The following is a 16,225-nucleotide window of genomic DNA, read 5'->3' on the forward strand; positions in this document are numbered from 1 at the left end:
CAAAAAAAAATTTATTGACTGTTATTTTCACTTGTGACTTACATGGTCTATATGTTACATATAAAATTTTGATTTTAAATATAAATAGTATATATTTTTTAACAAAACATATTACTTTATAAGTTGTTGTTAACCAAAAAATTATTTTATATTTTTTAATTTATCTATAACATACATATTATGAATTGGTGGTTTTATCAATAAAGTACTACACTGTTAATAGTTAAGTTTGTGTTTATTTTTTCTGCAAGTATTATATAATTTTGTTTATTTTACTTAATTAACTATAAATTGAGAAATATTATAGAACTTTATTTAAAACAATATTATCTTAAATGCTTAAATTAAAAAGCTATTTTATAAATATAGATTTTTTTTTTCAGAAATTATTTTTAAAATAATTTAACAACTATTTAAATTGGTGTAATATATTTATTGCATATGTATGTACTTGAATTGTTGTATTTTGACAAAAATTATAACAGATATTATTGACATGTGTATACTTTTTAATTTTATTACAATTGGAATCTAAGAATTAATTTTCCACAATCATAGTAATAATTTTATCAAATATATTTATTAAAAACGGAAAATTAGAAATGAGTGTTTTGCATGATCCTATAAGGAATATAAATATTTATTTGTATGTTTATTATAATTAACAGGACTTGTTGGTTTATTTTCTTATAAATAATATTAATAGCTTTAGTTGATTATATTAATATCAAATCCTGAAGGAAATACTTTTCATTAACTAGACTATATCTTTAATCGGTACCTGTATTATTTTCTTCCATTTGTTGAAAAGCGACAAGATTATTATTAAATTCAAGCTGAAGAAAAAAATGTCTATATATGTACAATTCAATTAGGATATTATTATAAGTACTCTATAAATATAATATTCATATTATAATTTGCTGAATGAAACTGGAAAATTTTTAATATTGGAACCTTTTAATTATTATTTATGCTTAGTGTTTTAAAAATTATTAGTTAACTAATGGTGATAAAAAAATTTGTTATTCGTAAAACATGAATGGAAAGAGATTTCATTCCATGTGTTTAGGAAAATATTATTGATAATTAAATAAAATACCATTAAAAATTAGATTTCAAGTTGTCAAAAATAGTGAAATGCTCCCTTTTCCTGAAAATTCCTTCTCAATCCTTACTTATCATTTAACTAAAATAAAACTTTTGAGGGTACTAAATTAATTTCATTTCATTCTTAAAAAAATGTTTCTACAATAATTAAAATGTTATTATTGTCAATTAATTATTTTTTTTTAATTTCGGGGAATTAAGTGCATCTATATAAGACACTTAACCAAACCCCATATGAGACAGAATTGGGTAGAAAATTAGGGAGTAGATTAAGATTTTTTTTTGTTTAACGTTTAAATATATTATAATTGAGTTGAAAGTTATTGAAAATTTATACATTTTTAATATTAAAACCTTATACAATTTTTTCGTTTAATGTTATGAGCATTTCAAAAATAATTCACTGCCATAAGCAGTGTTTAATGTTGGAAAATTGCTACTTTTCTCAGCTTCGATTCGAAACTGAGAAGATATTAATTTTACTATGATGTTTCTTTTTAAATATAACGTTAGAAAGGAATTTATTTATTCATTATTTTTCCATACGATGAAAGCAGTTTATACTTTTATTTATAATTTAAAAATTTACTTTTGTTGATGAATTGTTAAATCTAATGGAAATAAACATATTATTAATTTATTTATTTAATATAATCATAAACAGATATAAACTCTTAAAAAAAATAGAATAAATTAAAAATAATTGCACAGTAATCAGCAGTATTTATACTATTTTCAACATATTTACAAATTAAAATTTTAAATTATAATTTACAATTGTTGACGTATTATAAATATCGAATTTAAACAAATCACGTGACATGGAAAAAAATTAATACAATTCACAATACTATTTTCTAAATTTAAGATTTGTGAAAATAAAATGCAGAACTATAATTTATAGTATAATTAGGAACAAAATAATTTTTTCGTTTCTGTATAATTGTCATGTACAAAAACTAACCAATGTAAGTAACTCAAGACTATTAACAAAACAATTTAATATATTAGTGGCGGATTTACAAGGGATAGATTTCCAAGAGGTGTTCACCCCTATAGATAACGATATTTTACATTATATAATAAGAGTAGGGAAAGACTTTAATAAATGTTCTAAGTAAATTTTTCTTTAAAATATAAGTATCATTTAAGTTGGGGATGGGCATTGGTCCCAGTCTAAATATTCAGTACATTAATTTTAATCAACTTTTGATGTAATATGTTAACATATATGTTATTTATTTTATTAATTGTTTTTTATTGTTAAACTACATCCTTCATACAAGTATAAAAGTTAAAAAATTATATTTTATTCATGTAAAATTTTATAAAAAAAGAAGTCATAAAGCCATTTTTAAAAATAGTTTTTCGTTGTATATAAAATTAATTTTGTAGTTATATTATAGGGATAATAGAGGAACGGTGTGTCCGAGTCGTTACGCGGCAGTGTTTGACGCGCACTGCCTCGGGTTCGAAACTCGGTCACGAGCGACTTCATTTGCCGAACGAGAGATCAGTTCGGTAATTAGAGTTGCCATCTCTCTCTCCGGCGACGGACTAATCACCTGTGCCGAAGTATAAATAGTTAAGTAACCTCCCCCTTTGGGGAAGCCGCTATGGCTATTAATGGGCCGATAAAGCTATATTAGAAAAAAAAAATTAAAAGGATAATCGCAAGTGCCTTTATGGAATGATGGGCTGATCAAAAATTTGATCCAGTCTATTATAATCTGAAATGACTTCCTTGTCCCTACAAAAAAATATTGAAAATCCACCACTGTAGTAAATCGTTTAAAAATGTCTTACAACTAACTTATCTTTTTAAGTTACATAATGTAATACTTCAGTACAAATTACTATTAGACTTATATCTAATTTAAAATAGATATTGAGTATTTATATTGATAATTTTCTATTAAATCAGAATGCCTAGGGAACCTATTTATAACTTATAATAATATACTTCCACAGCGTGATTATTTATAGTTACGAGATGTACCAAAATATTTAAATAACAATAACTCAAATTACATTTTTTAATGCTTCTTTTTTCATTTTTGTATGAATAAGCAATACTCTTCAAACAGATAAGAATTTTCTGAATCTTTAAGTTCAGTTCACTAATATAATAAAAAATTTTTTTGAAAGATATTCTAAAGGAGGTGACACAAAAAAAGTATAATTTATAAAAAAATTGTGAATAATAACTTGTTTAATTTAATTTATTCGTTGAATTAGGAAGTCCATTATTGTAGGCAATAATAACTCATCACGTTTAATGTTTAAAAGTTATGCTTGTGTCAGAGGGGACGAAAAAACCTACTTAGACCAATCAAAATCGAACCAATATGTCACCAACTGAGCTAGGTGGATGCCTAATTACTAATATCTAGATTATTGTATTATCTTCAATATTATTGAAGTAATTAAATCATCATATAACAAACCTCAAATATAAAAATCGTAATAAAAAACAAAATAATTTTAATTTTCATAAATATATTACCCTATAGAAAATATGATAAGTTTTTATTATTCATTATTTTTGTTGCAATATTTAGTAAATATTTTCAGAAATGGAAAAAATAAATAACATTTTAAAAAGCTTACATCATTTTATTTTATAATAAAATATTCAATAACAAAATTATTATATAAATTAGTTTCGATACCAATTACTATTTTATTAATGAAAAATGAAAATATCTTTAAAATTAACTCTCAATTTTCAAAATATGTTTAAAACAATAACAATTCATAAATGATTAAATTAGATTTAAAAATAATTTTAACTTTACAAAACATTTTTTATAAAAATATACATATTATGCAGCAGATCTACAATGTAACATTTACAAAATAATTTAAATTTATATAATATAGTTATATTAATGGTTACAATAAAGTTTAATCAAAACATGATTGAGCAAGAATTTAATCTCATTAGGAGATAACACAAATTTCACAATGTTTAATATTTTAAATAAGTATAGAAAATGTAAGGCACACAATGCAAGAAAAATATTAAAGCATTATAAACTTAATTTTATTCGGAAGACAAAAAGACTTGAGCAATTTTTTTTTCAATTTTTTATTGGCACATATTTTTTTCAAGTTAGAATTTGATAAATAAAAGTTGTATTTTTATTATGTCTAGCCTTATTATAGGAACTTAAAAAAATTCAATTTTTTTTTTTTTAATAAGAGCTAGTTTACAATATGTATTATAGAATCAGAGAAATTTTAAATTAATGAAATTATTATGATTTTTTAAAAACATTAATTCTGCTATAGAAATTTTAAATATCTATTTATTTAACACTTACTGACATTACAATTTTAAAATTAAGTTTTAATATATAATATATTTATATGGTTTTATATTACCATACATTTCATTGTAGTACCTACAATAAAGATTTGCAAGACATTGATATATTAAATAATATACTAATTTATAAGTCTTTAATATTATAAAATTAAAGGTTTATTTTTTTAAACTAAAAAAGTAAAAATAAAAATAGTAATATATGGTACGGATAATGAATGGCATTATATATAAGCGCTGTTCTAACTTTCAACTACTTTGTCAAAGATCACTCAACATATACTTCAGAATTAATTAAGACTCATATTTATAAATTTAACATTGTTTAAGTAATGGTTCCATATAAATTTAATAAAAATTTATACTGAACTAGAAAATCTGAAATCCTGTTTATTCCAATTTTGTGGATACGATATATCCAATAATGAAGGTTCCTTTTGTTCGTAAGCACATACTTTCAAGTCCAATGAACAGGTCAGTCTTTGGGGAACAGGTCTTTCAACATAGCATGGTCTGTAGCAACATGGTGGCCAACAATAATAGAGAGGGTAATCTACATAAGGATATCTGATAGGACTCACATATAATGGTCTCTCAGCCGTTTCTACCATAGGTGCCAATGGTCGCTTTTTACAAGATTCTAAATCCAAATCTTCTTCTCTTTTACGTTTTGTAAGATCTAAGCATGTTGTAGATAGATCTAATGCAGAATCTTCTGTATCGGATAAATCTTCAACATTAACATCACTATCAGAACCTGATGTTTCAACAGTAGTAATGGCTGTTTTAGGAGGTTTTGGTGCACCAACTGCTTGCTGTACTGCTAATCGTAAACTTGTCTCAGTTTGTAGCCATTTTTGGATTTGTCTTCTATGAATACCATACTTTCGAGCTGTTGCTCTTTGATTTCCTTGGCAATCTGAGTCTTGTCGGTAGGAATCTAACACCTGTTGATAAAGATAACACAAAGTCAGTTAAACAAAATCAATACTTTTTTATTTCTTCTAATATAAATAATCTAAATTTAACCCCTTATGTTTTAAAATATATAAATGTTTTGCTATATATATTTTTAGAAGCTTTGTACAGATATTGAAATTATCTATTAAAATATTGTGATGATAATGATAAAACAAAATATTTAAGTGCAAAGTGCTTGTGGTGACAATGATAACAAATATAATTTAACTATTTTATGTAATGGATATAGCATTGTTCTAAGAAATGAAATTTAGTTTGGCAAGCCTCATTGGTGTTCAAGCAAGTGGATTATAAATGACATTTATTTTAAATTAATTTTGGCACTAAACCCAAACTAAATTAAAAACAATTTAAATAAATAAAGCAAATGTTAATTTTAACAACTGATAACGATTTAATAAAAAATGATAAATAATAAAATTAAAGTAAAAACAAACTAATTTAATATTTAATTACCTGTAATTTAAATTGCGGAGGAAATATTCTTCTGGAGCCAACAGGCGCTTTAGGCCTCTTTTCTTCTACTTTACCGACAGGTTCGTCTGGTGCACCGTGAGCCATATTTCGGTTGAACTCAATACAAACGTTGTGATCGGTTGTCGTTGTCAGATGAAGACCACACAGATTACGGCGAATACAATATCGCTTCACTTAATAATATTAAATTAATTGAAAAACTACAGCAAAATAATAAAAAACTAATAAATTGCTGATAGAAACTGAAGGATGAGCACAACTAGTAATAATAAAAATTAAACGACGCAACTAGAACGAGCTGTTTTCAAGTAGACGCGGTGGCGCTTGCTGGTACAAAAATCAGTGCCAAGCTGTCTGAGTGCGTGTGCGGCGTTGCATTCACACAAGTCACCCCTGACCGCCACTACACCGTCCCGCACTACTCGTCTCAGTCCATCCCCACCGTTCGGACAAGGACCGATTCTTGACTCGCGGTGTGCGCCTCATACGATCCATCCAGCCGTGTTGGCGACAAAATACATCAGACCGATGAGTCTACCGACGCGGTCATAATGGGTTCATGATATTTTTTTTTTATCCCAGCTACGTCTACGTAGCACTCGCTTACCGCCTTTCGAGTACGGACGTCTGTTGTTATTTTACACGGAGCCATTTTCATGAGACGCACGTTGAGTTTGTTCAATTTCAATTGCTTTAGACTCATCGGTCTGACGTACCGAAAGAATTCGACGGACCGGCAGCGGATCTGATTGCTAGTAGAGCCGCGTTGCCACGCTATCGTAAAATCCGGTCGACAGCGCCACACCGGTTCGGCTTGTATACAGAACGATAACCGCAATAGATATTCTATACAGCGTACACACATAACATACTACCCACACACTTATCCTAGTGACTTCCTATGCTATACAATTTGACGGAAGTGGCCTTGTGAGAAATTATAATAAATAAAGTTTGATAGGCAAAACTATGGTAACTAAAGGCCCATGTCTTTAATGTGTTAGAAAAACGCATACAGATGTCATAATCAAACAGTCATTTTATTAATTTATATGTAAAAAGTAACAAAAGAACAATGGCGTAGCCAAGATGGCCCAGAAGGGGCGGGGAAGAGGGGATTGACTGCAATATTAATTTATAAAATGAAATGATGAGCAAAAAAAAAAATTTCAAGTTATGAAATTTTGCAGATTTTTTTACTATAAGCCGCCAATTATAAAATCGAGACTACATTACTGTAACAGAAATTTAATTTTCATAGTATTTCTAGAAATTTCTGAAAAACGGAGGCTTCATATTTTTAATTTTCGACCATTCATAAGTCAATATTAAAGGGTTGTAGTCAATGATTTAAAGGTTTCCGATTTTTTCGTTAAAACAAACTTTTAATGACACCTAGATAAGGGGGCCTCTTTTAAATTTTTTACTCACAATTTACATCTAAAACTAATGAAGAGCAGTACCCTTTCCCTTACGCTCTTTGTACTTATTTTTAAATAAGATTAACTTATATCAGTATTCGAGGACCATAAGAATAAATAAGAAAAAAATTGTATACATTAATTATTTAATAATATTGAAAAATAAATTGCTTTAGTTCTATCATATTTTTATTAACTTAATTTTTATATAGTATTATAAATTAAGTTTTTTTTTTGTTAAGTAGAATTTTTTGCTAAATTTATTTATTTTTTTGACTAAAAAACACAATCTCAGTGTTTTTTTCAAGAGAATATAAAATTATTTTTGTGATTTATACTGATTCTATTTTCCTACAATTTTTTTTAATATTTATATTTATATGACTATTTTTCAAAATATGACATGACAATTTTAACAATTATCTAGAAGAACAACAATAAACTAAAAATTTCAATGGACATAACATTTTTGAAGTGCAAAAGGCAAATCTTCCTTTAAATTAACTCGTAATTTTTTAACGCGTAAAATAAAACTACTTTCCCTATGCTTATAATAAAAAAATATCAAAACTTAATTTTTATAGCATGTTAGGTTATGGATATAGCCACAGAATTAATCTATGTAGAAAGGGCTGTATTTAGGAATTGTGTCGCCCGGCGTACTCAATTTGGTACCCCCAATGACCTTTTTATTTTATTTATTTGAATGAACAAAAAAAGGTCTTCAACTCTATAATTTATATTGACCCATTTTATCGCTACCTTTAAAAACGTTCTGTCCGGGTAAATCCCACCTCTAAATACGTCCCTGTATGTACTGCTATTTATTTTGAATGTATTTTTTTTTAATTTATAAACTATTATGAATAATAAAGTTTTGAAAACCTTACATTAAAAAGTATAATTCATTAGTAAAAAATGTTCACTGCATTACTATATGAAAGGGCATTTAGAACATTTGTATCATGCCCCCTCCCAATAATGTTATTTGATAGATGGTTTTAATTTTATTGATAGTTGTTGACCTATCTTACCATTGTAGCCTAGATTGATCGCACAATTTGTGGAGGTTAAATGAATGCAAACTAAGCTTATGTTCTAGGAATAAATAAATTACAACTTATTACGTAGTTATAATAGTATTCGTATAAATGAATAATTGTTTTAAGTTTTAATCATGAAAAACTTTTAAGTTATTAATTATAAATTGAATTTTTACAGCGAACATTTGTTTTTTTCAATGGCAAAGAGCAGACTGAGTACTTGTTTTACCGATGCTCAAGATTGTACGCACTTGTCATTAGACTTATTTTTTCATAAGATTTTAGAGACACCTATAATCGAAGCTTGGGCGTTGAGAGGTTTTAGTCCCACAAAATTTTCGAAAATGATATATTCATATATATAAATACATATTTATAAAATATTTTTAGGATAGCCATGTAAAATTCCAGTTTGTTTATAAAAATTAAAAAATATCTATAGTATTACATAATAACGATCAGTGAAGTTATATAAAGTTTTACTCGAGTGGGGAAAATTTTTGACCGGCCTATTGTTTTACAAAGCTGCTCCTCACTCCACGACAATTTATACCTTCGTAACATTCACAAATAAATTACAATGAAAAAGCTAATATTTCTTACAAACTTTTTCTTATAAATAATCTCAACAATAGTAAAATATAATTTATTAGGCTTAAATCTATTCGATCATAAAAAAAATTAAATGATTGCTAAGCTGTGGAATAAATTAGTTATTTTACATTTTTTTTAGCGACTGAATAACTTTTTGATTAAATTAGTATTTATAAATAATGTATTGGTTTTAGAATGTTGTTTACTCGCATATTAATTATTCTACTGCTTCAAATATATATAAACGATGAACCTCAATGAACAAAATTTATTTTCATTTTAATTTCTAATTAGTGGTAACTTAGATTTCGTTTTGGGAGAGATATGGGTATATTATTTTTACCCTTCCTTAATTAGACCAGTGTGTATAATTATATTAATATTATTAATAAATATATTTTTACTTGGGGTCTAGATAAAGTCAACAAAAATCGAGCTAATATCATTTGTAAAAATCGAATTTAGGAATTGTGATTCCCAGGGTACTTCATTATACCGCCTCCAATGAGAGTTTTATTTTGGTTGTCAATCCAATTGTTCTTTATTTTCTATGCATCGCTATTTTATTTAAATGAGCAAAAAAAAAGGTCTTCAACTTTATAATTTATATTATTTCATATTTTAGTGCCCTTAGTCCTAAATGTCACCCTGATTAAAAAGAAGATAACTAAAACAGATTTTATAGTCAGATATAGAACAGGGAGGAGTTATTAGGATGCTAGAGTATTGCAATCATGTAATAAAAATTGATTTATTGTAGCTAACATTATTTAAAATTAAAGATATTAATTTAAAATATATGGAGTATGTGTTTAGCGCTGATGATGGTAATATTTTCACCGACTTTTTTAGTACTTTTTGTGGCTCTTCGAGTTAAAAAAAGAAATTAACACCACGCAAAAACAAAACACACATAATTCTATTTTACAAAAAGATAAATAGAGACGACATATATTAAACTTAGTACTTATTTTAGTTAGATTATTAGTCCAATTGATGAATCATCACATCATTACGAAATATCTTAAAAATAATTTCGTCTATTTAATAAAGATTTGGTTTAACAATAAAATAGGTGAAGAGTAATGTAATCGAAAAACAGATTAGAGGTACCTAATATTTTTTAGTGAATAATTTTATTCCTATTTAAATTTGTTGATAAGTCTTGTGAAATCTAATTTATTAATTTGACTTAAAATGCATTTTTTTCATGTGGATTAAATAATATTTTCATAAAATTGTTGTTTACTGTTTTATAAATTCTGCTTTCATTTCAAATGGACTAGTGTTATTTGAATAAAATTATATATTTTTTATATGAAATGTTTGGTTTTTAACAGTAATACGCCTAACATAGCATTCTAGAATATCATAAATGACTTTCACGGCTCGTTGTGGTTATCATGATTTGCCTGTTGAAAAAAATGTTCGAAATGAATGAACACTGCCCATACGTGCAAGCATTTTAATATTACGCAGTAAGCCGTCAAAAAAACTTAGGTTTACATTAAAAAGTATTATTTTATGTTTTAAATGCATGTGTTTCCAACGCGTGTTACTTAAATGGTGTACTAGGAATAACACTACGCATCATACCTACACGTGTTATTTTCACGCTGCGTCTGTTGCCTGTGCACAATCCGGCATCGCGGCTACAGCAGCCAGACAGGGTGACGCCGAGCGCCCCACCATCGTCCATCCGGCAATAGTTTAGTATGAGTGTTTGTGTGGCGTATCGAGAGTCCGGCACGTCGCAACCTCCACTATTATATTACCGCCGCCAATTCCCTCGTCGTCCGTTTGACTTTCCTTTGTCCTTTGTATACGGGTATGGGTATGGGACGGCGTCCGAACAGCGCCTCGCTGTCTGCCCTTTCGGGCCCCTCCGGCGCTTCTCGTCGCGCCGCACCACACCTCATCACCCAGCGGTATACCAGAAAGGTCGCATATTTTCAGGTACCCGCGCACACACGCTTACATATGCACTGTACTGCATACACACAATCACTAACACATAGTAATAATAATAAAGTATAAACACAAGAAGGTGTCGTGTCGAGGCCGCAGACCCAAAATAGTCACGAAAATGTGCCCCCGATAGAGAACCGGTTGATATTACAATAACGATAATACGTTAGAGTGATCCCAAATGTACCTGTTTGCCGAAAAAAAAAAAGGAAATTCAGTAAAACATGTTACTTTTTGTTGAATTTAACACGTTTTCTTCACGGCAACGGAATCGTACCGTGTACACAGATATTTTCTTTACACAGCTAAATAAATTAAACACATTTAATTGTATTTAATGCTGTTTGTATAATTATATTACCGACACTTCCATACCTCCTATTGTTGCTTGGAATTAAACAAAGTGGTGATGTAAACCACTTGGTGCGATAAATGACAAATTACCTGATAGCCAATGCCTAACGGTAAAATTAATCGAGTACAAAATTTGACAAAGTTGTTAATAATAATAATTATAACAATCTATTACTTTTCTTAGCTTAATTATACTACATGGCTTTAATATTAATAAAGAAAGTCGGAATTAAGAATGTTTGTAGATTCATTTTATTATTAGAATCTCGTTGACTGTTTGTTCTATTAATGTTAAGCGAGGCTAGATAGTATGTTTTTAACAGTAGCTGTTGTTACAGCGGCCAGTTGCAGTTTCCGATATTGCGTAAAAAAGAAAATATTACGTGTTCAAACTATAATAATAATAATAATTGCGTGTGTTTACTAAACTAATAATCATCGGCCATGTCACCTATCTAAAACTAAAGTGCTCATCGACGGTAAAATTTTAAAATTCAGTACCGCTATTTTTTAATAGAATCTATTATATTTTAAACTGATAAAAAGCATAAATTAAAACAATCATTTCACCCTAAGGAAATCATTAAATTATTGAAAAATTAATATATATTTTTTAAAAAACTGTCTTCATATCATTTAAACTATCTAATAATATTTAATAAAGTAGTAGCCATGTTTAACGTGTAGAAATAATATACAAGTGTGAAACTAAGAAAACTCTTTGTTTGTGAGATTTGTTATGGTGAATTAAACCATCTGGATTAATCTAGTTTTTTTTAAATATCTTTCATATATAAAATAAATAACAAATGTTCAAAATAATATGTATAAACCCATTACATTTTAATGATTCGGCTGCCTCTAAACGCCTATGGTTTCACTGATAATTAAAACTCTATTATTTTTACAAACGTTAAGGGGTAAACTTACCATGACCATATTTATAATTCATGGACAATCATTAGACAGGAAATAATGATTTTCTTTTTAACTATAATAATAATGACATTTGATGAAATATACATAAACTTAACCTGAAAAATGTGTCTGTACTTTCCTCCTGAAAATTTAAGTTGACACCGGAAACAGATGTCGAAAGAAATAAAATGTACTCCTAAAGGTATTGAAATGCAAATTTTAGTTTAAAATTGTATGATTTAAAACTACAAGTGACGTATCCTAACTTTTACCAACATTCCTTCTAGCATTATTCAATAACTACTGTATTTTAGTTAAGGTACTATTTTTGTAGCAATTTTGAATTATGTAGCAGCGCATGTGTGTCTAATTTTGATATAGCAATACACGCTCAACTCTCTTCTTATTGGCCATCGTTCTTGTTTGTATTATCTCCTGGCTTCGTGAATGAAAGAATTTTGAAGATACCTGGTTTGTCGCCGCTGTCCATTATTACACTGTACATATACGTGAGTTTGTCGAGTAACTCAGCAACAAACCTGTTTCAAAGAAAAATTCTTCTGAAAATCCTGACGACCTCCCACTGGCTGCAGTCGACCAGGCTCTTTTGTGCGAACGGAGCGTCCATTCTATTGAAAACCATCTTCCGCCATTGTCACCTGATACTTACATTATCACGGTTCTCATTCTTTGTCGGAATTTTATTATAACGTTTTTTTTTTCATTCTATACATCCGATCAAAGTTTAACGACACCTCCAACAACAATGTCTCAATGGTTTTTTTCGTTTGATGTAATCCGTAATCACTTTTTTTGCCAAATATATATATTTCGGCACTTTCTAAAAAATATTAATATTACGTACATAGGTAAGAATATCTATAATATAAAGCATATTATTTTTTATATTTTTATACCTCAAGAATATATTCTTCAACAAACAATTCTAATTTATAGTTTTCATTATTGAGGTAGAGCCGCATTTAAACTTTCAGGGGCCCAAATCAAATTTATTGACACCATAGTTAAAAAAATTGACCCCAACAATTTTAAAAACCAATTCTCGAAATCTAGGTACTAGTTTCACCAGGACAATTTACCATCTATAATCAAGAAATTAAGTCCCCGCCAAAAAATTATTTTATTAAAATATTGTTTAGAATAGCGAAAATTATATGACATCCCCAATTTTTTTTTAACACTTTTAGCGGTCAATGAAGAACTATTATGGAAAGAAGAAGTTTTGAAACCTAAGCATATTTCATTCTAGTTTCATCAATGAATATAGGTTTAGTTGATCCTTATAGTTATAGTAAAAATATAAATATTAATACTCATAATTGAATATTTTTTTATGATTTTGTTGGTGTCTTTCCATTGCAAAGTTTAATGTATTTACTTTTGGTACCATTTGATAAAAATACAAAAATATAATTGTTTTATGAATTAAATTTTTTTTGTTTTTCATAAATTTTTCTATGATTATACAGGGTGGCCCAACACTCACTGACAACTTAAATAACTTTTGATCCAGTTAATATTTTTAGTTGATTTTTTTTTTAAATAATAGTTATACGTTAGGAGGTCTATAGCTATATCTCAATAATTAATTTTTTTACATTTTATTAAAAATATTAATTATTTTTAAATTTTAAATAAAATGTAAAAAAAAAATCTAAGATAGCTATTTTGTAGAGTAGAATTTAAGAAAAATGTTAGTAAAAAAATATCTTATTAATATTGAGTAGTAAATATTCTGTAGCGTTTTGAAGTTTGTGAAAATTTGAATTTTCATGTACTATTTTACGGTATTAAACATTGAAATACGTATTGAGAAAAGGACAGAAGAAAACGCTATCTTTTCATGATTACTACTGTGTATACATATGATGATAGTGTGTATACATTACAAACTTGGCATTAATACCATGATAAGAAATTAGATAAGGCAATTATTACTTATCACTCTCATTCAAAAGTATATTGAATAACTATTATTTAAAAAAAAAATCAACTAAAAATATTAACTGGATCAAAAGTTATTTAAGTTGTCAGTGAGTGGTGGGCCACTCTGTATGCTTAAATTAAATGTAAAGTTTTTAATCTATAAAAAAAAATATATCGATATTAAAACAATAGCGTTAAAAAAGAGATTATTGAGTTATATCTCCTTTATCCATGTCTATTTTCATCGTGATAAATTAGTCATGTTGAAGAGCAAGTCACTGTATTTAAAGTTTTTTCATTATTTCTCATTATATTGTACATATATTAATGATTAAATATTATAAAATAATATATATTTTCCATGGTTGTTACGTTTTAAACAATTTAAACTGATTATTTATGTTTAAAACAGGGTTTTTTTTAACAACCCTGATATTTTCTGTATTGTTTGCCTTTTTCGGTGTTTTTTATTAACAAATAAATAATTTTAATTTAACTAATTGAAAAAGTTAATATATATATATCATTTATTTGTATGTATAGCATTATTTATTTTCTACTTTTTACACGTTTATAAGAATACTTCTTAGTTATTTATGTTAAGTTAAACTTGTATATTTATCGTATTTAACAAGTAATTTCATATTGTTGATCAATACAATAGTTAACAACTTGTTTTTAATATTCATCATATGAGTTCAATTAGTGTTAGATATTTATTGCATTTTAAAGTTTACACGCTATTCTACGAATTATAGTTCAGCTTTCCGTTATCAAATCATTTCTAAGAAGTAAGAATTGAATTTTATACATTAAGTCTGAGTTTAGACTTTTATAGCTTAAGTCTAACGTAGTTTTTATTTGATATCAAAATGTTTTCAGATAAACTTGGAATATGTATATGACAATTTATAGCTTGAAATTAATTTCTTTATAAATTTTACTATACATATATATTTGTTGTAAAACGCTACACTCGATTTCTCTTAAAATAATAATTATGTAAAGAAAATTATTTTGGTATTATTAGTGTCATAAATTTTTTAATTTATCAGTTTACTCTTATTGCTTATAAGGGTGTTAATTTTAATTTTTTAAATTACAACATACTATTGACCATAACTCATATAATAAAAAATTATTTAATTAAGAAAATGACTGGTCGATAACAACTTTAGAACTAGTATTTAGAAAATTATTAACATTTATACAATTATACAAAGGTGGGAGGAGAAGTTCATCCGAGAAATGTCTAATGAGAAATACTGTCATACTGACGGCCATAAACAAAAATAAATAGACATGTTACGTGTATTACGTTGAAGCTAATATATGATGTTAAATATAATTTTTCATTAAAGACTTTAAATAATTAATTCTATGTAGTAATTTGAAATGTATGCATTTAAAATTTTAAAATCGAGTGATAATAAATAACATAGTACATNATTTGAAATGTATGCATTTAAAATTTTAAAATCGAGTGATAATAAATAACATAGTACATTAAAATAAAAAATTTCTGAGATAAATTTTCTTTAATATCACTCGTTCCTAGTTTATTTATTTTTATATCAATGCTCGTTCCTCCTTTCCAATCTATATATATAAATATATGTATATTAATCTATATATTTTAAAATAGTAATAACTTTCGAAAAATTGGCTAAAAGTTGATATCGACTATTCATATTCTTAATTAGTTAATTTTGTAAGCTATTTAAAAATTCGTTATAATTTTTTAAATAAAAACTAATAAATCAAGGAAATATGACATTAAAAAATTCCAAACATAATTTTCTTTACATGATTATTATTTTAAGAGAAATTGAGTGGCTAGTATTAAAGTAATTACTCTGTAATTAAGAGCATTGATTAAAGTTATTTAACAATAACTGTTTTTTCGCCAGACCAGATTAGAAGTTACCCATAGGCCCTGGGTAATAATTGAATACCAAAAGTGTAACGGAAATAAAAAAAGAAATAAATTTTTAGACTGTTTATTTCTTATTAGCTTCGATGCGAAGCTGAGAAGGTATTGGTTTTACTATGATGTGTTTTTTTTTTTTTTTTTTTTTTTTTTT

At 26.9% G+C, this 16,225-nt stretch overlaps 1 protein-coding gene across 1 annotated transcript; it reads right to left on the bottom strand.

Moving 5' to 3' along the window:
• Positions 1 to 3,880: 3,880 nt before the first annotated feature.
• Positions 3,881 to 6,276, bottom strand: LOC126900659 (uncharacterized). Its single transcript, XM_050676539.1, has 2 exons — positions 5,876 to 6,276; positions 3,881 to 5,385 (listed from the first exon to the last, which is right to left on the bottom strand). Exons 1-2 carry the CDS (start codon positions 5,978 to 5,980, stop codon positions 4,798 to 4,800), a joined length of 693 nt encoding a protein of 230 aa, XP_050532496.1. The 5' UTR covers positions 5,981 to 6,276; the 3' UTR covers positions 3,881 to 4,797.
• Between the last annotated feature and the right edge of the window lie 9,949 nt (positions 6,277 to 16,225).

This window comes from Daktulosphaira vitifoliae, unplaced genomic scaffold, assembly GCF_025091365.1.
Source record: "Daktulosphaira vitifoliae isolate Bord-2020 unplaced genomic scaffold, ASM2509136v1 Scaffold_3, whole genome shotgun sequence".
NCBI classification, from domain to species: Eukaryota; Metazoa; Arthropoda; class Insecta; order Hemiptera; family Phylloxeridae; genus Daktulosphaira; species Daktulosphaira vitifoliae.

Excerpts from the sequence above, each read along its gene's own strand:
- LOC126900659 (XM_050676539.1), bottom strand. The coding sequence starts at position 5,980 with ATGGCTCACGGTGCACCAGACGAACCTGTCGGTAAAGTAGAAGAAAAG. Across the intron at positions 5,386-5,875 it reads CTCCGCAATTTAAATTACAG|GTGTTAGATTCCTACCGACA; the intron begins GTAATTAAATAT and ends CTTTATCAACAG.